This window comes from Rattus norvegicus, chromosome 14 (assembly GCF_036323735.1).
Source record: "Rattus norvegicus strain BN/NHsdMcwi chromosome 14, GRCr8, whole genome shotgun sequence".
Taxonomy (NCBI): domain Eukaryota; kingdom Metazoa; phylum Chordata; class Mammalia; order Rodentia; family Muridae; genus Rattus; species Rattus norvegicus.
This window is the reverse complement of record NC_086032.1, coordinates 21,525,937-21,546,884: the sequence shown is the minus strand read 5'-3', so window position 1 is coordinate 21,546,884 and position 20,948 is coordinate 21,525,937. Positions and strand designations below refer to the sequence as shown.

At 37.9% G+C, this 20,948-nt stretch overlaps 1 protein-coding gene across 10 annotated transcripts in view; it reads left to right on the top strand.

Annotated features, from left to right (window-relative positions):
• The window catches only part of Ythdc1 (YTH N6-methyladenosine RNA binding protein C1), a 30,449-nt gene extending 23,840 nt beyond the window's left edge, over nucleotides 1-6,609 (top strand). For 4 of the 10 annotated variants that reach the window (XM_006250808.4, XM_006250806.4, XM_039091592.2 and 1 more), the window contains 6 exons: nucleotides 403-485; nucleotides 1,681-1,717; nucleotides 1,814-1,853; nucleotides 1,946-2,008; nucleotides 3,415-3,549; nucleotides 5,632-6,609. In XM_006250808.4, the coding sequence (XP_006250870.1) occupies nucleotides 403-485; nucleotides 1,681-1,717; nucleotides 1,814-1,853; nucleotides 1,946-2,008; nucleotides 3,415-3,549; nucleotides 5,632-5,856 (583 nt within the window). In that variant the 3' untranslated portion in view covers nucleotides 5,857-6,609. 10 annotated transcript variants of the gene reach the window in all.
• The last annotated feature ends 14,339 nt before the right edge of the window (nucleotides 6,610-20,948 follow it).

Genomic DNA, 20,948 nt, shown 5'->3' with positions numbered 1-20,948 from the left:
ACTTACAGTATCTATAAATTTTAGACCTAACTATTGCACAATTGCTGGTGTGGTTTTCCTTCTGTTGTTACCTGAATGGTGACATTTGAGAAACTGACTTGTTAAAGAATTGCTCCTGTTTTTAGACTACTAGAATGTGTTTGCAGGTTTGGTTAGATAATTAATTCTTGAGGTTGTCTTACAGTGTGAGATTGCAGAGAGGTTACTCCAGGAGGATCTGTAAGGTTTGCCGTTGAGGAATTAAAGTTTAAGAACTTTTAAAAGTTGTTTACCAAAAATTAATGGCAATATTTTTAGGAGGCCATGGGCTATTCTTTGTACTCATCTCTGTCAAACTCTTGCTTTGCTGTTTGTTTTACCAGCTGTTTTTGGTTTAATTTCTAATGTGTCTAATTTGTGTAGGCGTCGACCAGAAGATTATGATATTCATAACAGCAGAAAGAAACCAAGGATTGACTATCCCCCTGAGTTTCACCAGAGACCAGGTTAATATTTTATAATCCTGAAGATTATTTGATATAAAATTATTAAAACAACAACTTCCAGTAGGTTTAAAAGTAAAGAACATTTAGGGCTTGAGACTACCTTAGGAAATCATTACTAGTTCTAATTAGAAGTTCTTCCCCACCATGTTTAGATTGTTCAGTCCATTTCATTGAGTCATGATTATCTGAAATTGCTGCCTTAGCAAATAATGGAAATTGATCTGTACATGTGTAAGATGTAGGAAAATCATTTTGTTGTGTTTTCTGTTCCTTATGATATGTAGTGTTTCCTGTCGTATGCAGCATTAATTAAAAATCAAAACAAATTAGGCCTTTTAGAAACAAAAATAAAAACTTGGTGTCATTTTGAAGAGTGGTAAACACTTGGCTTGTTATCCAAGTGTAAATATTTCAGTTAGTGTGTTTATTGGGATTAAAGAAGGGATATATTTAAATTCGAGTCATGGACACACCTGTAAAACTCTAGAATTTGTTTCTGGTTAGCATTATAACTAGTGTTTTGTAACAAAATGGTTTTACAGAAGCACTTTTTTTTCGTTTGTTTTTTTAAAATTTATTATCTATAGGTATATTATAGCTGTTTTCTTCAGACCCACCAGAAGAGGGCATCAGATCTCATTACAGACAGTTGTGAGCCACCATGTGGTTTGCTGAATTTGAACTCAGGACCTCTGGAAGAGCAGTTAGTGCTCTCCAGCACTGAGCCATCTCTCCAGCCCCCACTCTTCTTTTTCTCTAAGGGAGGCAGTTGTGTTTCATTTAGACAAATAACCTTCCCCAGTAACAGAGCCAGTCAGACATTTTTATAAATTAGTTTGCTGGATGGGTAGAGTAGATAACTTGATCTTGGAATATACATACACTCATCTTTGCAGCTTTTTACAAATTTCTGTCCTTTTGAGTCTTCCTGGTTTAAAATTTGGCTGTAACTTCTCAAGGTGAAACATTCTTGAATGGCCATTCTGAAGTGTCCTTAAGCAAGTTCAGATGTTCCACTCAAGTTAGTTCTCTGCCCTTAACACAGGATACATGTGAATCTCTGTAGTAAAGTGATAACATCCTTTAAAGTATATTTTTCATGGGAAGAGTTGAAACAAGGGTAAGGAAGGTTTAATTATAATGCCCTAGTGAAAACATAAAGTTTGATTTACTAAAATGCTTGATGTTTGAACAGGGTATTTAAAGGATCCCCGATACCAGGAAGTTGACAGGTAAGTTGGGTTCACTCTTCCTTAGCTTTGAAATACATTCTTGGAACTAGTTTATGAATTACCTGAATTTAGTTTCACAAATCTTATTCCCAACAGACGATTTTCAGGAGTTCGCCGAGATGTGTTTTTAAATGGGGTAAGCATTAAATTTTTCATATTTAAAGACAGGGTCTGATTGGTTTATTTCCCTGATTTTAATATTGTTGACAATGTCATCTTTTATTTTAGTCCTACAATGATTATGTGAGGGAATTTCATAACATGGGACCACCGCCTCCTTGGCAAGGAATGGTTTGTATTGCTCTATTTTTTACATCTCTTTTTTTTGTATTACTCTAACTTCATTTTGCAGTATTTTAATAAATACTCAGAATGTGATAGCTGTCCATGAAGAGACTTAAAATAGTTGGATAAACAATATAGTTTATATGGATAAGTGTAAAGCATAGCACAGTAATAGTATAAGCTCTTCCTCCCTGAGTGGTCAGTTACTCTCCCATCTTTCTCTGACCAGGTTCTATGATAACATGCTTATTTTGTTCATAAAATTTACCAACTGTTTATTCATTGGCTTATCTGACATATATTGAGTAGTTTGTGCAAGGAAGGATGCTTGCTTTGTATATATGTTGAAAAATGATCAGTTATGTTCATATCATAATTTAGCTTTCAGTCAAATGATGTCAGCTTAGGATTGTGAAGAAAATAATTTCACTAAATTAATGTGAAGTTTCTAATTGTACTTGATGTGATAATTAGGAAATTTAGTTCATTTAAATTAAGACAGTTAAATCTTGAAATTTAATCTTCTGTTTTCAAGGACATTTGATACTATAGTTTATTTTGAGAGTATATCTTGTGATGATAAGGATACCTGGAAACAGTTTCTAAGAGGTAAAACTTCGTAGCTGAAGTACTTCTGCATGCCTTGTTTCCTCATTTTATTTCTGTGGTTTCATATCAGGTATAGTTTTACAATATGTTACACATACAAATTAATTTTGAAAATCTTTGAATCTGAACTACTAAGATAAGCTTGACACTAAAATAATTTTGTGCCCTTTATTAATATGACATCTTAAAATTACATTTAATTATTGCTGTTTCTGTGGGCATATGCATGCCATGCACAGATTAATGGGTCCTAGGGATGGAACTCAGGACATCATGCCTGGCAGCAGTTGTTCAGCCTGTTGTCCAATCTTACCAGCTTCTATATCAACAGTTTTAAAGCTATATATTAACTCTTAGACTTTATTTTGGAGAGAGATTTATGAGTAACTGATTCCAGAACCCAGTATACTGCAATTGCTTCCCAGCTGTGTGCACACTTCTGTTATGACCTTTTCTGTAGTGTGATTGTAGGCTAGTAGTTGCTTAATCTCTTGGCTTTCTTTTCCGTAATTTAGGATTAATATAACTTTGCTATATTATGCCAAATAAGTATAAGTGCTTAAAAATGTGCTTTTAATAATCACATGATTTCTATTTCTGCTAGAATTTAATATAGGTAACCATGTAGAAAGAGAATATGTCTTTTCATATTTTGTTTTTAACAAATAGTTATTTTGGGAAGCCTTAATGACTTCAGTTTATATGCATAGTAATGGCGAAACTGTTTGGGATGGTGTGATTTCAGGATGATTTGTTAACAAGGATCTGTGTAGATCTTCATGTAGATGGTTTTTCTTTTTTAGCCTCCTTACCCGGGAATAGAACAGCCTCCACACCATCCCTACTACCAGCACCATGCCCCGCCTCCTCAAGCCCACCCCCCTTACTCAGGACACCATCCGGTACCACATGAAGCAAGATACAGAGATAAACGAGTAGTAAGTGCACAAGGAGGCAGAGGTGTGAGGGAACTACTTAGAATTTCTGTAGGTAATTTATATATGGGCACATACTAGATTTTGATGTTGAACCATTTGTATTCTTACTGTAGACTGAATGTTAGTTCTCTACTTGTTCTTATTAAAAGTAGCTGATCATGTCATGGATTATATAGATAGACTTGTATTTCACATGTCTTAAGTTGAACTATTATGTGTGTGTACATACATATGTACATTAATGTATAGGCATTGTCGAAATGTGCAGGATATTCTTAGCTATGTAATTCAAAACTGTTATCAAAATTTTTACCAGATCTCTTAATTTTCTAATAAGTAAGATAGTAAATTTTAAGGTAACTTTTAAATCATGTATTTTTTTTTAACCAAGTTTAAATTATTTAAAATTAGTAACCAAGCAACTAGCTTCATGTTACTACTGTCCTTGAGAAGGCTCTAGTAACACTAAGGAACCAAAACCAAGATATTAACAAATAGAGAGGGGTTTTGGGGATTTTTAGCTCAATGGTAGAGCCTTGGGTTAGGTCCTCAGCTTGGGGAGTGGGGGTGGGGGGTCCAGAATAATACTTTCCTTATAGTAATTGGGTCTTATTGTCCATGGTGACAATTCTTTATGAGTAGAGTTGATGCATGTTTTGCAGTTTCTGGGCTTTCAAAAATATAGGGCTGTTTGATTGTTAAGACCAATTTTCTGTTAAAATATATTTTTTCATGAAAATGGTACTTAATTGGATGATGTGTTCATACACATTGAAATTAGGTAACTTTGGTTTAATGTTAAAGATGAAGAATACGCATATTACAGAGTTGGTCAGAACAGTAATTTCATATCTTTGAAAATTTTTATGGCTTATTTTTTAGTTCAAAAAGTCCATTAAGATAAATCTTTTTAACATTCTGTAAACCAACTTGCTGATTCTGACTAATATTGCTAGCGTAGAATATGATAGAATTTCTGTCACAATTTGTGGCTTATATAAGGTAAATCTTAAGTATATTGGGAAGTCTTAAATAAATTTGTTTATAAATGCTATCGATTCATTTATATAAGAAAACAAAACTGGTAACAATATTTAAAATAGGAAGTCAGTCCAAGATACTGTAGTTACCTTGCCCTTACAAACTACTTCTATTTCATGAGCCTTCATTTGATTAATTACAACATGTAATCCATGTTATAATACATTCATATTCTACTAAAAATGATCGTTAGTGGGGAATTGTTCTCTGAACCTTGCATTTTATACATTTAACCAGGCGCACCACACACGAGAAAAGATGACCTGAAAGGTAGAGCAGGCCTCAAGCTTAGACATGGCCTCTACCTGACCTTGCATCTGTCTCCTTTATGCTGTGCTTTATCCTGCTTTATCCTAGCCTTCCTTCAAAATGCATTGTTGCTTTATGTGGGGTAGGTTCTGAAATAAAATCACTGTCGCTGTCCTCAGACACACCAGCAGAGGGCATCAGATCCCATTACAGATGGTTGTGAGCCACCATGTGGTTGCTGGGAATTGAACTCAGGACCTCAGGAAGAGCAGTTGGTGCTCTTAACCTCTGAGCCATCTCTCCACCCCTCTGGAATAAAATTTCTTATGGCTCACAAGTAAATTTTCTTGAAGTTCATCAGATTCCTGAGAACTTTTTTATTGAATTTCTTAAATTAGTGTTAATAGTATTAATTTGTAAGAGATTTTTTAACCTAAGATTTCCTAGTTTCACAGTTTGCTTGTCTGTTTTGTATAATGGAAGGTGATGAAAGGGTGTGTTGCATAAAGAATGATACTGAGTGTGATTGCTAGTATGATGGTGTAGGAATGGAGTGAGTGAACAGTTGATGGTTATGGTTCTCTCCTGAAAAACCAGGTGGAAAAGTCTTCAAGTTGAGTAGGAACTTACAGGAATAGATGTGCATTCCTGTTAGTGCTGATAGTATCGCCATTAAGTTCCACTGAAGTCATGGGTGCGTTTTCTGATTTCTTCTTTACCAGACAACTCTTAAGGGTTTGTAGCTTTCATGTAAAATACTACTTTGCTGATCCTTTTTCTCCTTTTTCCTAGCATGACTATGATATGAGGGTTGATGATTTCCTTCGCCGCACACAAGCCGTTGTCAGTGGTCGGAGAAGTAGACCCCGAGAAAGAGATCGGGAGCGAGAGCGAGACCGCCCTAGAGATAACAGAAGAGATAGAGAGCGAGACAGAGGTCGTGATCGAGAAAGAGAGAGAGAAAGAATATGTGATCGGGACAGAGACCGAGGGGAAAGAGGTCGTTATCGAAGATAATGTGCTTTTTGGAAGCACTGACTGAAGATAAAAAATATTGTATTTTTTTTGTGTGTGTTTACAAGTAGTAAATTTATTTTCAGCTGTCTACTTAAAGCTCATTGTGTAGAAGGATTTATTATCTTCTTTGTTCCAAGCATGCAGTAGAATAAGAACTGGAAAACTCAGATCCGCCAAAAAATGCACAGTTGACAGTTGAGTTGACACTTTTATTGGGGCAGAATGGAACAGTCCAAGAATGTAGATATTGATTCATTCTCCATAAATGTTCTTTTTACAGTGTATTCATCCTAGAGTTATTTTGTTTGTTTGTTTTCCTTCTTTTGGACCTTGGTCAATACTGCCATAGTATTTTGCTTTGTGTTTCTATAGGTAGCTGCACACGGTTCAGTAAAAATAATGCTGCTATCAAGTATGCAGATATTGAGTATGATGGTTTGACTATATGGCAGTGTTGTAGCAGCCTCTCGGTTTCTCCTCTTCCCTCCTTTTTTTTAAACCTATAAATCCACTTTTTTTTTAAGTCTTCAATGATGAGAGCAATATTAAGAAGACATTGCTATCTAATTTTTAATCTTTTTAAATAAAACGTTCCTATGTTCAGTAGCATGGTCGATGCTATTGTTTAGCCTTCCTTCCAAACTGTACATTGGCTTGGAATGTTCAGTTTTGCGTGTGTGGCAGCAGAAGATAACCCCACATTCTACATTGCTACTGTTTTGTATGAAATAAATTGGTAAAGATTGACACTAATTTGTTGTATTTCCTTGTCTGATTACATTAGCATGGCAGTTCATGCGCCCATAAAACCCCATGGAGTGGCATTATGTTGATAATTTAGTTTGTATTTATACATCTGACATTTTGGATCCATAGTTTAGGTTTTTTTGTTTTCATCATCTATTTGAATTTTTTACACAGTTTTCTCTTTTCTTAATCTTCAACTTTTTCACATTTCTGTCTTTCCTTTAACAATTCTCTAACCACACAAGAAATAGTTGATAAGTGTTTCTTTTTTCCTTTTTTGCATTTTAATGTCTTGATTTGCACCTGGTCAGTATGAAATTGACTGTCTAAAGGTTGGGGCTGAATTTGGGCAGTTTTCTTTTTGACAGTATTGAACTTAGAGTTAGAAAGTCAATACATGGGCTTGTGTTTTAAATAAGGCTGCAGAAAACACAGGAGCTTTAATATTGAAAAGTGTAACTGTCACCGTTAGCATATCTTCCTATACACGCAAATTCTATTTACCAATGTTAGCATTAAAGCCTGTTGCAAACATTAAGTGGAGGTGCAATAGGCCTGAAATTTTACTTAAGAATGTCACTAGTTGGTGATGTTAAGTCATGTCATTCATTTCTTACTACTAAGTTTACACACCTATGAGATTCTGTTCATCCCTCTCCCTCCCTCTTGTCTATCTGCCCATTTTCTTTACAAGTCTCTGCCTCACTTTCACACCTTAATGTTTTTGTTTGTGAGGTATTTTATTTCATCAGGCAGTCGCACTTTGTAGTAATGTCTACTTTTTTCCCAAGTTTTTAACCACCAAATACTTTGAATAGAAGCTATCACCAGAAATTTTTTTAAATCAATAGCTCTACAAAATAAGTAGGCAGCATTAAAGTTATTTTCTGATGGTAAAGTGGGGCGGTAAATAATATTGAACACATTATATGCATTGTGCACTTCTGTGCTGCTGTATACCAACTGACCACATCTTATAATTCTGATCGCTGATTAGACTTGGGTAGGATAACAGGTTCAGAGGGTGAAGTTTCGAAGTTTATGTTTCCATAGAAGTTCATTGCTAGTGAAAAAGTAGAATTTAAGAACATCTTTAAAATTGTTGTTTTAAGCATTAACTGTCTTCAGGTTTCATTTGTCATGGCCCTCCTCAAAAGTCCCATCTATTGATATGCTTTGCATTTTGTGTGTTAGCTTCTGGTGGCTAACATTTCTAATCCCAATACAAAGTAGTCCTGAGGTGAAAGATGGGCAGCAGTTCAAAGGTATCTGAGGCAGAAAAGTGTTGAGCATTCTAAAAGTTTGTTTTATTTTTGAGACATGCTCTAACCAGGTAGCCCTGGATGCCTTGCAGTTAAACTCTAGACCATAGACCAGGCTGGCTATAAAACCTGATACTCACCTGTCTTTTCAAACGTGTTGTGCTTAAAGATGAATGCCTGCCTGCTTTAAAAGGTATTTCAGTGGGCAATTTTGTTTACGTTTAAATGTATCCGTACAGTAGAAGTTCAGTTCATCCAGTTGGCAATTAAGAGATAATAGTCGACGATCTTTTGGGAAGAACATTCAGTGTGCATTTAAAAGCAGTCTTCTGCTCAAGCATACAGCACAGCATCACCGTTGTGCATTGGATCTGTCAACCTTTTTCCAACTTGTTTCCTTTAAATAAGTCATCCCACTCTTCCTGCACAGTATCATTCAGGAGTATCCTCCCTGGTTCTGAACTGACCAGTGCAGTGATCCCATTCTCTCAGGAACTCTTACCAAGGTTTACTTTGCCAGAGCTTGGTTGAGGACTAGACAGTGTATGTATGGGTCCTTAGGCAAGTGATGCTGGGGAAATCACAATTGTTGGGAATGCTTTACTTTGAAGATATAGTAGAGGACACACCTTTTCCTTGGCAATATGAATGTAAAGCCTAAGGACTTTAAAGATAATTCCAAAAGAGATAAAGCTAGTAGTTCACTGCAAAATGTAACAAAATAGAACTTTAAACATTGAAGAACTTTTCTAAATCAGTGAGTAGAAAGGCTTTTTTTTTTTTTTTTTTTTTTTTAATGCAGAAGCAGGTAAAATTTGGGAAGAGGTTATATAGATTAAATATGGAGCAGGTTGGTAGGCATCTGGATAGTGCAGACTCCGATAATACTGGCCATGCGTTAGCTCATCTGGCCACAAGTATTAGCTTGGGCAATAGTCCTAAGTACCATTAGGGGTTACAAAGGAAAAATCTAGCAGAGAAAGAAGGAAGACAATTTTAGTGGCATACTTAATGTTCACATCATGGGTTGGTTTTTTCTTGTGTTTTTCTTTTCTTTTTTTTTTTTTTTTTTGGAGCTGGGGACCGAACCCAGGGCCTTGTGCTTGCTAGGCAAGTGCTCTACCACTGAGCTAAATCCCCAGCCCTCTTGTGTTTTTCAAGACAGGGTTCCTGTATGTTCTTGAAACCAGCTCTAGAGCCCAAGCAGGTTTTGAACTCAAGACCTGCCTGCCAAGTGCTGGGATTAAAGGTGTGCTCCACCATTACTGGCTCACATCGTGTTTTTTTGTTTTGTTTTGGTTTTTTTTGGTTTTTTTTTTTTTTTTTTGGTCTTTATATGTCAATTTTATCGATGTATGTCATTCAGTTTCCTTTGTGTGTGTGCGCGCGTTTGTGCGTGTGTGCACAGTGTGTTTAAAACAGGATGCAGGGCGCCATGCAGTCAAAGGGTAGAAGGTTTCTTCATTGTGTGACCTTAAACCATACACATTAAGGTAATTCTAACCTTATTAGGTGGCCTACCATTACATTATGTAAAACGCCATTAACAAAATACATGAAAACAATCTCACTTTTAATATCTTAAGAGTGGATAAAATATTACATAATTCTAGAGAAATGCATTAGTTTGGGCGTGTGCCTCAGTCCTCATGGATAACAGAGGACAACCTGCAGGAGAAGTCTGTTCTCTCCTACAACTGTGTGAGTTCTGGTGAATCACTCAGGTCATCAGCCTTGGGAGCAAATGCCTTTACTCCCTGAACCCTGTCATCGGCTGTAATTATTTCTTCTAGGCATTTGTCTAGATTTATGTAATATTTTATACCCCCCCCAAGTCACTGCATTAGCTGTCATTTACAGATACAAGCATTTCCACTATTAGCTTGTTTTTGTTGGGTGTGTAGATAACCCTGCAAGACTGAAGTATCGTACCCTTCCATCTAAGGACGAGTGAAGGATGTTTTTGGTACAATGTGGGCATATTCTGATGGAATACTAATCAGGAAGGGTAGATATACCAGTGTTGTCTTGGAACTCCAGTTGAAAGAACACTACACTATCCTGTTGAGAAGTTGAAAGGTAAGACATAGCAATGAGTTTCCATAAACTAGGCTCAGAAGTTGGCAAAGTGGGACGTTTGGGGAGTATTAGTTTTCTGTTGATGTGATAAAACAGTTTAAAATTAGAGCTAACAGATCCAGAAGCATGAGTCCACCATGATGGGTAGGCATGGTGGCCAGCTGCAGATGTGGCAGCAGTGACAGGAAACAGAGATCAGGACTCTGACTGCAAGCAGGAAGTGGAGTGAACCTGCAGTAGGAGGAGACTCAACTCTTGGAGACCAAATGACATAGTCCAACAAGGTTACACCACCCTCCAAAAAACCATCACGAAGTGGGGCTAAAGTATCAAGTAATAGAGCCTATGAAGGAAATTTCTTTTTAAACCACCACAGGGAGACACAAATAAAAGAGTTTGACTTTTATGTGGAGGCATGTATTCTGGGAAAATAAAAAGCATGAGCAGGTGCTAAAGGAGGATTGGTGGGGAAAGGGGTGAGACTTAAAGATGCTATAGCTTAAAAGTTGGTGACAGATGACTTGCAAAATATTGTTGAAAGTGACTATGTTCTGTCCAAGCAAAGTAGGTGGTGAGATCTAACTTAGCAGGTAGAGGCAAGGTTAGGAATTTAAGGCCAGCCCTGGCAGCATAGCATCAGCCAGGCCAGTTTAAACTACGTGCACCTTTGTCAGATTTCTAAAAAGCTATATTAGCCCAAGTTTGTCTGATTATTTGCTAGAATTTTTTTTCTTTTCTGCAAAATGATAATCTTGAGAAAATTCTTCCAGGAACTACAAAAGCAAAGTGCATAAAATGTCTAACTTTCCAATCTGTTGTGTATAGGTAGTTTATTCAGTGATTTTTTTTTTTCTGTGTTAGTCATGTGTTTGTGTAGGATGTGTGACATGAGTCGGTGTGTGTGCCTCAGCCCTCACGGATATCAGAGGACAACCTTCAGTAGTCTGTTCGACCACCGTATGACTTCCGGGGAATCAAACTCAGGCTTAGCAAGTGCCTTTACTCACGGAACCTTCTCACTGGCCCTAATTCAGTGATTTGCTCGAGGCGTTTGTCTGGATTTATTGAATATTTTATTCAGTCTTTTTAAGGTATTGAAAGTGGAGAGGTTGTTTTCATGTACTTTGTAGTAGTGCTTTAATCAACAGTAGACTGTATGTGCACCCGTTGCCCTATAGTACTAAGTCACCTAATGAGGTTAACTTACCTTAATGTGTATGAATTATGGTCACACAATGGTCCACCCTTTACCTTGTTTGGTAACACATGACTTTATGTAAAATACTTCTCCCTACTTCCATTGGCTAATATATTAAACATACTTTGGAGTTTTTGTATCTTGACTGTAATGGATTCATCCTTTCTAAATTAAAATGACTGATAATTGAGCAACTAGGGATTTAGAATGTTGAATGCTCACGTGAATATTTCTCTCTCTCTCTCTCTCTCTCTCTCTCTCTCTCGTGTGTGTGTGTGTGTGTGTGTGTGTGTGTGTGTGTGTGTGTTAGTTAATATATTTTAACTAAAGTGAGACTTTGTAAGAGAGGGAAAGACCTGGAAATGATATAATATGGTCATTTTACACTTTGATAGGAATGTATGTTAAATAGTTATGCCATTTTCCATTGCAGAAGTCCACGAGGCGTGCTCATTTACTATGCTGTCATAGTAGTCCTTAAAATTCTTAGCACTAGGGCTGGGGATTTAGCTCAGTGGTAGAGCACTTACCTAGGAAGCACAAGGCCCTGGGTTTGGTCCCCAGCTCCGAAAAAAAGAACCAAAAAAAAAAAAAAAAAATTCTTAGCACTCCGAGAGGCGAATAATGCTATTTAATTTTTAAATGAATTTTCATTTCTCTAACAAATTCGAGGTTTTCCATAAATTTGTTTTGTTTTAAAGAACTTTTAAATCTTATATATATGGATATTTTGCTTTGTATGTATGCTATCCATACATACTAGTGATGGTGGAGGTCAGAAGAGGCCGTCAGATAACTCTGGATCTGGAGTTACGGATGGTCATGAATCACCATGTGGGTGCTGATGAGAAGAAACCCAGGTCCTCTGTAAACACATCAAGTACTCTGAACTGCTGACTTATCTCTCTAGTCCCCCTCCCCTTAAAATTATTAGTCATGTTTTTTTTCTGATAATTTTCTATTTGATCATTTCATTTAATATGTATATAAACTACACATAAATGTTAACTGCTGAATTGTGATATATATTGACAGTGTTTTCTACTTTATATAGGTTGTCTTTTTCTTTGTGAGGTAAAGTCTTACCATATGGCTTTGGCTGGACTGGATCTTTCTGTGTAGACCATGCTAGCTTTGACCTCACAGAGATCCACCTGCCTTTGCCTCTCCGGTGTTGGGGTTAGAAACATGCACCACCATACCCAACTTACATCATTTTTTTTCTTATATCTATGTAAAAATGTACATCTTTGCAGCTAAAATGTAAAGTATTTGGTTTTGTGATATTTTCATCTCAAGATTCTAAAAAGTGTTCAATATATTTTTTAAAACTTTTCAACATATAAAGATACAGCTCAGTCTGGTGTTTGTTCTTGTGATGATATAGCATAGTGGTCCCACTGAATAAGTTAGTTATCCCAGTATCATTTGTAATTGAACAGGTGAGTGATTTTTTTTGAGATTTATTCTTATTTTATGCGTGAGAATACATATGTAATGCAAGTATGTACACATCATGCAAGTGTGTATACCTCTGTGCACCATGTGCATGTAGCGTTCTCAGTGACCAGAAGAGGGTGCCAACTCCCTAGGAAATGAAGCGACAGAAGGCTGTGTGCCTGATAGGATCTTGGTTTGAGAGAATAAATATGCGACAAATACCACATCCCTTTCATAAGTGCTAGTCTTTTTTTGAGAACTGAATCCATAACTTGCCACATATCCTAAAGCTAATCCTAGACACATCACTCAAGAGCCAGAGGATCAGGAAGTATAACAGCAATATGCATGCTAACATAAGGGAGGGGAGAAACCACAGGGCTCCACTGATACACAGAAAAGTGCAAGTAAACAGTGTTGAGAGAGGAAAACAGTTTTCCCTAGTGATCCCCCACCCCAATTGATTATCCTATGGCCTCAAATTATATACATACAAGTAGTACTAAACAGATTGAGCAGATTCTACTTACAGATTTAAGTATGTGTGAGTAACCATAACAAAAGACAATAAAAGAGGTCATGATTTTGAGAGACAGTGGGGGGGGTAAATGAGGGTTGGAGGAAGAAATTAGAAAGGAGGGGGGAATGATGTCATATTTCAAGTTTTACAAAATTACCCAGTCTCAAAATTTTGTCTGAAAGCTACAAACAATTTTATAACATATTACAGCATATACAGGAACTGAAATGGATTTCAAGTAACTTCTTTATATATGAGATACCGCAATGTTGAATCTTATCTGTCAGGGGGTCATCCCATCACCCAGTTCACTGAGAAAGGCAGCCATAGGGTGTGGAGGCAGCAGCGATCAGGGCCAACGCTGCTTTATTTTTAGTTATTCTTTTGTCTTTAATTCTTTGTCATTCTGTGGCCAAAAGCTGCTTATTTTGGCAATTTGAATCCTACCCATAGCAGCAGAGATGTGAGTCAGAGAAAAAGGAAGAAGGGGAGAAGTGAAGCACACACATAGACACACACAGACACACGGTGGCCGTGCCCAACCACCTGTCTCAGCAATTCCACAAGTGTTCACCCATACTTCCACACATATACATTCCTAAAGACGTATGTACCTACATATAAACACATAGACATTTGGAGGGTGAGGCTGAGCCCCAAATGCCACACTTCACTTCTCTTTGTCCTTCTAATACCTTCTTTGGCAAAAGTTCTTTATAAAATTATCTTATAGATAAAACGTTACACAAAGGGGGAGTTACAGGAGGATGTTGATAGTAAGATCAAAGCAACAGTTTCACATGGCCTTGCCTTATCATAGTGCACACCTATAGCTTCATCCTTGGATCTAGCCTAGAATGAATATTTTTCCTTTATCACAAGCTTGTCTCAAGCCTATTTCTCTCCTTAGTGTAATTTATAAAAGCTCATCATATTCCTTCTTATGCAGCCTTTACTTACTATTCTCTGAGGAGGGGGCACATTGTATTCTTGATTTTAATTATTGCATCTTTCTGGCAAAACAAAATAATTGGGTTGGGGATTTAGCTCAGTGGTAGAGCGCTTGCCTAGGAAGCGCAAGGCCCTGGGTTCGGTCCCCAGCTCCGAAAAAAAAAAAAAAAAGAACCAAAAAAAAAAAAAATCTAAAAAAAAATAATTTCTTAAACCTTCTTAAAACCATTGAACCAACTCAGGGATGGTATAAAGTAATTAATTCATCTAAACAGAATTAATTCATGAAAGTTCATCTTCATGTTGATCTGTAGGGTATTTGTCCAATAGGGTGGGCTGATACCCAGGAATCATTAGGCTATGTAGTGACAGGATAAGAATATCGGAAGCAAAAGGCAATGGAGCTGTGCCTCCCCAGAGCTCACCCACTGCAGCCATGTAAAACAGTAGGCTATCTCCAGGACACTCAGTTGACATAGCTTTTCCTAGATGGCTTTTGTCACATATCCAACTTACTTGTACTCTTTGGGCTATAGATGGGAAGGTTGGGAAGCATGGACTACTGGTTTGATCACATAGGTAAGGAGAGAATGCTTTCATATTTTTAGTTAGGCTTTTACTGCATTGTCTACCATGACCAAGGCAACTCTTATAAGGACAACATTTAATTGAGACTGGCATACAGGTTTAGAGGTTCAGTCCATTATTATCAAGGCAGGAGCATGGCAGCATCCAGGCAGGCATGGTGCAGGAGGAGCTAAGAGTTCTACATCTTCATCTGAAGGCTGCTAGTGGAAGACTGACTTTCAGGTAGTTAGGATGAGGGTCTTAAGCCCACACCCACAGTGACAAACCTACTTCAACAGGGACACACCTTAAATAGTGCCACTCCTTGGGCCGAGCATATACAAACCATCACATATTCCTTTAAAGTAACATTAGCAAAATGAATATATCTTGCATTTGGTCTAGAATCATTAGGCATACTGATGGATGTCAGGCCAAATGAATTGCTATCCTGGGGACATCTCAGTTTTTGTAAAGCAGGCATTTATTGTTAGCTCAGTTACTTGTTTTGTGAAGATGCAGGAATGTGCTGTGTATGTGTGTGTGTTTAATCCACCATCTTCCATGTCTTTACCTTGAAGAAAATAACATCAAGATTGGTCTCTGAGTCTCTGTCAGAGCCTGGCCAATACAAACGTGGATGCTCACAACCAACATTGGACTGAGCACGGAGACCCCAGTGGAGGAATTAGGGGAAGGACTGAAGGAGCTAAAGGGGTTTGCAACCCCTTGGGAAGAACAATACCAACCAGCCAGACCCCCTCCCCCGCCCCCAGAGCTCCCAGGGACTAAACCACCAACCAAAGAGAACACATGGGGGGACCCATGGCTCCAGCTGCATATGTAGCCTGATCTCAAATCAATGGGAAGGGAGGCCTTTGAAGGTTCCATGTCCCAGTGTAGGGGGATGCTAGGGTGGTGAGGTGGGAGTGGGTGGGTAAGTAGGGGAGCACTACCCTCACAGAAGCAAGGGGAGAGGTTTGTGGAGGAGAAACTGGGAAAGGGGGTAGATAACATTTGAAATGTAAAAGAATAAAATAACCAATAAAAAAAGAAAGAAAAAACCGATTGGCCTCTGGTGGTTTGAATAATAGTGACTCTTATAGGCTGATATACTTGGATGCTTAGTCAGCAAGGAGTGGCGCTATTTGAAAGGAGGAGAAGGCTTAGAAGTGCACTTGTTGCTTTGAGTCCCAGCACTCTAGAGAAAAATGCAACAAGATCTTTGTGAGTTCAAGACCATGCTAGGAACTCCTCAGTTTATTATTTTACAACATTTCTACAGCTTTATCAGCTTTGTTCACATGCTAACATTGTAGATATTCACATCTATTTTTGATTTGTGACTAAAATTTGATAAGTAATATATGTCTCTGTAGCTTATCAGCTCCTTCCTATCACTAATAACTGATTTAATTTTTTCTTTCTTTTTTAAAACAAAGTTTCATTCACTATGTGGCCCCAGATTGCCTACAGATTCAATATGTAAGAACTTGATACATTGTGTCTATGCCCTATGGCCGTTGTTATTAATGTTCTTAAGGGATGGATGGTACTGGGCTTTGTATGTTAGATGGGCACTTATATCTTATCAATTGGGTCAAAGGTTATTGTGCTGTGTGTTCTTTCATGTGTAGATTTAAGTGTAATGGAGTGTGGGGAGGCTGGTCTGGGCCGCCACAGAGCTGGGATGTGTGTTTCTGGCATGGAAACCTGCCTTGGGAACTAGATTGGTAGAGAGATTGCTGAGGGCTCAGAGAGAGGCCTTTGGCAGTGTGATAGGGGATGGAGCAAAGCGGGTGAGAAGCTTTGCTGACTGACAATTAAGATATCCAGCAGATATCATGGGGCATTGAGGTGCCGGACCTAGTGGGGGATAAAAGACAATCTTACTTTTTTATTTTTTATATTTTCACAACAACAATGGTACCGGAAGAATAGATTTCTGAACAGGAAAGCAATCAGGAAGGACAGCATGCTGAGAATACTGAATCTAAGTGTTGTGACCCCAACTTATTCATAAACTAGAACATACATGAGCAAAGAAACTGCATTGTCTTTTACTCCTGAAGTGTAGACATTAAGCTATGTCATTCATACTGTAGCCTTTTGTTGGCATGGTGCAAGGCCTGCCAAAGCTCAAGGGAAGGTAACATAGCTTAATGGGGAGGATTGTTAAATTATTCAGTCTCATGTCTCAATATCCCCACAGATAGAAGGTTTTTAAGTAAAGCTTCTGAGGGTACTAATCCATTGCAAGATTCATTAGCTGTTGCACTAAAAACAGAGTAAAGCCTGAAAGTTGTGACAATTCAGATGTTATATCTCTTGAAATCAATGATACATTTATTAATATATTAAATGTGGGATAAATATCGTAAAGCAGGCTCAAAATGAATAAATGAGTATATCAGATTCCTGGTCCATACAAGCACTGCAAATGGACTACAATTGATTATACGATATAACGTCTTTGAATTTGCTATGGGTGGTGGGGCCAGCCCTCCCAGGCTCAAGCCCTCTATGCTGGCTCACCTGCTGCCCCCTCCAACAAGGCGAGCTCTACTGTGGTACCCAGGCAAGGGGCAGGGCCAGCTCTTCCACTCTCATGGACCCAGGGCCAGCTCTCCCAACTGCCACACATAATGAGGGGTGGTTTGTTCTTTTTTTTTTTTCTCATCCCTTTTCAATTAACTGTTCTGGGTTTATTTGTGCCTTCTGTCTGCTCGGAAGTAGTTACATATTTATTCTTGCTAAAGTTGTTTCCTAGTGTTTTTTGTCGAGCTGGATTTGTGGTCAGAAATTGTTTAATTTTATTTTAATCATTAAATGTTTTTCTTTCCCCATTGACTGTGGTTGGCAGTTTTGCTAGCTATAGTAGGTTAGCCTGAGAGAAGTGGTTTCTCAGAATTTACAGAACATTCTTCCAGGCCTTTCTGAATGTCAGAGTTGGTACTAAAAATGCTAGGTGTTATTCCAATGGGCCTACCTTCATGTATTACTTTTTCCTTTCAACTTTTCATATCTTTTGTTTGATCTCTCTCCTTTTTAATGTTTTATGCATTATTTGTCAAATGAAATTTAATTTCTTTTTCAGTCTACGAGGTGTTTTGTATGATTCTTGTACCATGGTACACATCTTTCTTTGTAGTAGGGAAATTTTCTCCTGTGACTTTGCTAAAAATATTTTGTGCCTTTTCATAGTATTCTAGATTTCCTAAAAATTTGGCCTGATTTTTCCTTATTTCATACTTTTCTTGACTGAGAAATCCATTTCTTCTACCTTACATTAACTATCCTTTATACTTATTGCTGAAATTTAGCTTGAATTTCTGAGGTTTTGTCATTTACAGTTTTATAATAGTTTGGCTTCACTTTAGTGATTCTACTGCTTTGTGAAATTCTACTTTAATATCTTGAAATAGTTTTCTTATATCATTCAACTGTGTTTTCAATCTTTCATTGAGGCATTTACTCATATCAATATTAAGATCCATAGACATATTCATAATTGCTATTTGGAAACCATGTCTTGGTGATTCAGTTAACTGTTTCCTCATGGCATATTATGATAGGGTAGCTGTCTTTTGGGGAATGTGCCTTGGTTGTTGGTGTTTATATTTTTTGTGCTGTGCTCTAGACTTCCAGTGTTATGTTTGTGCAGTTTCTTGTTATAGATATTTGGTTGTACTTTTGATGAGTGGGAACTCAGTCATTGACTCTCTGATGTTCCAGTATGACTGCTTGTGGACCAGGAGAACCATGCTTTATTTCCATCTTGGAGTCACTCCGTGTTGTAGGGTTCACAGTCTGAACCCTAACATGGATCTAAAGTTCTGGTTGAGTCTCTGCTTTAAAAACAATCGGTCCCAGATGCAGTGGGTGGGTTACATAGTAAGTACTCGCCTTTATTTACCAGGCTATGGTTACCTGATATGGCTGATGACACATAAGTCATAATCAAGTTTGAGTGGAAGGGTCTCAAAAAGACTTTAGCTGAAATAAATTTATTTGAACAATCAACTTTTTTTTCTTTTCTTAATTTTATTGGATATTTTATGTATTTTCAATTCAAACGTTATCTTCTTCCCCAGTTCCCTCTTCTCCCATCTTCCTTCCCCCTGACTCTATGAGGATAGTCCCCCTCTCACCCACCCACTCCCACCCCAACACCTACACTGGGGAAATGAGCCTTCACAGGACCAAGGGATTCTCTCTCCTTCTACTGATGCCAGACAATGTTATCCTCTTCTACACATGTGGCTGGAGTCACGGACCCCTCTATGTGTACTCTTTAGTTGGTGATTTAGTCCCCGGAAGTTCTGGTGGATTAATATTTTTGTTCTTTCTACGGAGTTGTAAATCTCTACAGCTCCTTCAGTCCTTTCTGTAACTCCTCTATTGGGGTCCCAGTGTTCAGTCCGATGATTGGCTGTGGTCATCCTCATCTGTATCAGGATGGCTCTGGCAGAGCCTCACAGGAGACATCCATATCAGTGTCCTGTCAGCAAGCACTTCTTGGCATTAGCAATAGTGACTGGGCTTGGTGGCTGTATACTCAATGGATCTCCAGGTGGGACAGTCTCTGGGTGGCCTTTCCTCCAGGCTCTGCTCTACTCTGTGTCCCTGTATCTGCTCCTGTGAGTATTTTGTTCCCCCTTCTAAGAAGGACTGAAGCATTCAAATTTTGATCTTACTTCTTCTTGAGCTTCATATAGTCTGTGAACTGTATCTTGGGTATTCTGAGCTTTTGGGCTAATATCAACTTATTTGTGAGTGCACACCATGTGTGTTCTTTTGGGACTGGCTTACCTCACTCAGAATGATATTTTCTAGTTCCATCTGTTTGCCTAAGAATTTCATGAAGTCATTGTTTTTGATAGCTGAGTAATATTCCATTGTGTAGATGTACCACATTTTCTGTATCCATTCCTCTGTTGAAGGGCATCTGGGTTCTTTCCAGATTCTGGCTATTATAAATAAGGCTGCGATGAACATAGTGGAGCATGTGTCCTTGTTATATGTTGGAGCATCTTTTGGGTATATGCCCAGGAGTGGTATAGCTGGGTCCTCAGGCTGTTACATCCAATTGCTATGTCTAATTTTCTGAGGAACATCCAGACTGATTTCCAAAGTGGTTGTACCAGCTTGCAATTCCACCAAAAATGGAGGGGGTGTTCCTCTTTTTCCACATCCTCGCCAGCATCTTCGGTCACCTGAATTTTTGATCTTAGCCATTCTGACTGGTGTGAGGTGGAATATCAGGGTTGTTTTGATTTGCATTTCCCTGAGGACTAAGGATGCTAAACATTTCTTTATGTGCTTCTTGGCCATTCAGTATTCCTCAGTTGAGAATTCTTTATCTCTGTACCCAGTTTTTAAATAGGATTATTTGGTTCTCTGCAGTCTTACTTCTTGAGGTTTTGGTATATATTAGATATTAGCCCTCTATCAGATGTAGGATTGGTAAAGATCTTTCCCCAATCTGTTGGTTGCTGTTTTGTCCTATTGAAAGTGTCCTTTGCCTTCCAGAAGCTCTGCAGTTTTATGAGGTCTCATTTGTCAATTCTTGATTTTAGAGCATAAGCCATTTGTGTTCTGTTCAGGAAATTTTCCTCTGTGCCCATGTGTTTGAGACTCTTCCCCACTTTCTCTTCTATTAGTTTCAGTGTATCTAATTTTATGCGGAGGTCCTTAATCCACTTGAACTTGAGCTCTGTAAAGATGAAGGATTGATTTGTATTCTACATGTTGACCTCCAGTTGAAACAGCACCATTTGTTGAAAATGCTGTCTTTTTTTTTTCATTGCATGTTTTTAGCTCCTTTATCAAAGATCAAGTGACCGTAGGTGTGCAGGCTCATTTTTGGGTCTTCAATTCTATTCCATTGATATACCTCCCTGTCTCTGTACCAATATACAGTTTGGTGGTTTTTTTTGTTTGTTTGTTTTTTTATCACTATTTCTCTGTAGTACAGCTTGAGGTCAGGGATGGTGACTCCCCCAGTTCTTTTATTGTTGAGAATAGTTTTCGCTATCCTGAGTTTTTGTTATTTCAAATGAATTTGCAAATTGCTCTTTCTAATTGTATGAAGAACTGAGTTGGAATTTTGATGGGAATTGTATTTAATCTGTAGATTGGTTTTGGCAAGATAGTCACTTTTACAAAATTAATCCTGCCAATCCATGAGCATGTGAGATCTTTCCATCTTCTCAGATCTTCTTTGAATTCTTTCTTCAGAGACTTGAAGTTCTTGTCATACAGATCTTTCACTTCCTTGGTTAGAGTCACCCGAATGTATTTTATATTATTTCTGACTATTGTGAAG